We start from the raw sequence: 1247 nt of genomic DNA, 5'->3' as shown, positions 1-1247 counted from the left end.
GGGGGAGACGAAGGATGGGTATCCAGACAGAAGGGTCAGAACAGGGACAGGGTTATAGTGGGGTAGTGCAGTGAGCGGGTACAGCGGGGGTACAGAACTAAGCACATTTACACACACACGTCACTTACAGCTGCTGCAAGATTTTTCATATAAGGTGACACCTGAACTGGCTGTAGTCATTGGTGTGGAGGTGAAGAGCTTGCACAGGCCTCCATTCGGGTTGTAACTGACTGCTAAACAGTTACTGATGGCCAGACATAGTTCAGCACACGATCTAGCACTGTTGGTGAGACTGGTGGAGCTGGCAGAGGACGGCACGTCCATGTTCTCTGATCTCTCGAACTCACAAGAGGGACCTGCATGAAATTCAGTTAAAGTGAGACAGGCTGAGGTAAAGCGAGGTTGAGTGAGCTAACTGATGTGAGATGAGTAGAGGTAATCTGAGATGAGCTGAGTTTGAACGAGGTTAAATGAAATGGGGAGAGGTACATTGAAGTGATGTTGAGTTAGATGGGCTGACGTGCAACGAGAAATGACGTGAGTAGAAATCAGGTGAAGTAAACAACAATTGAGTTGAATTAAGGTGAGGTGAGATCACACGAGATGAGGGAAAATGAAATGAAATTGAATAAGTGAGGGGGATTAGGTAATGTGAGATAGTATAGGATGAGATGATAATATGGGGTTAAATGGCTGAGGTAAATAAAGAGAAATGAGTGGTGGTGAAAGTGGAATGAAGGAGGGTACATAAGGTGTAGGATATGAGATTTGGGTGAGCTGTAGTTGTAGTGAGGTGAGATAAATTTAGATGACGCGGGGAGGCTTTGGGTGAGAGAAGGTCGGCTGAGTTGAAGTTAAGAGACGTGTGTTAAGGTGAGACGAGATAAAAATAGATGTGAGAAGTAAAACATTGCAAAACAAAGTGTGCATAGCGACAGACCTGAGCCACTTTGTATCTTCTTGGAATAAACACTTCCAACAGTGGCAGTTGTAGTAGGTACTGACTCCAACAACTTGCACTCAGCGGGGCTGGAGCGAAAGACAAAGGCCATACACTCGGCGATTGAATTGCAGACTTTCTTACAGCTGTCTTCAATAGAGAGAGCCAGTGTGACTGCAGGACTATCTCCGTCAAGGTCAGCCGTATTGGACAGTGTGCAGGCTGGTGCTGGAGACAGAAGGAGAGGGTACAGAGGAGAGGTCTGAATGTAGGTAAAGAAGGGATACAAGGAAAAGGGTCGGGGGGG

At 46.5% G+C, this 1247-nt stretch overlaps 1 protein-coding gene across 1 annotated transcript in view; it reads right to left on the bottom strand.

Moving 5' to 3' along the window:
* LOC101853970 (putative GPI-anchored protein pfl2) overlaps window positions 1-1247 on the bottom strand; it is a gene marked incomplete in the record, with an annotated part of 26033 nt that overhangs the window by 6330 nt on the left and 18456 nt on the right. The window contains 2 exon segments of the mRNA XM_013088235.2: window positions 129-356; window positions 941-1168. Of these exon segments, the coding sequence (XP_012943689.1) occupies window positions 129-356; window positions 941-1168 (456 nt within the window).

The sequence above is a fragment of the Aplysia californica genome, unplaced genomic scaffold, assembly GCF_000002075.1.
Source record: "Aplysia californica isolate F4 #8 unplaced genomic scaffold, AplCal3.0 scaffold00708, whole genome shotgun sequence".
NCBI classification, from domain to species: Eukaryota; Metazoa; Mollusca; class Gastropoda; order Aplysiida; family Aplysiidae; genus Aplysia; species Aplysia californica.
This window is presented reverse-complemented; position numbering and strand designations above follow the sequence as displayed.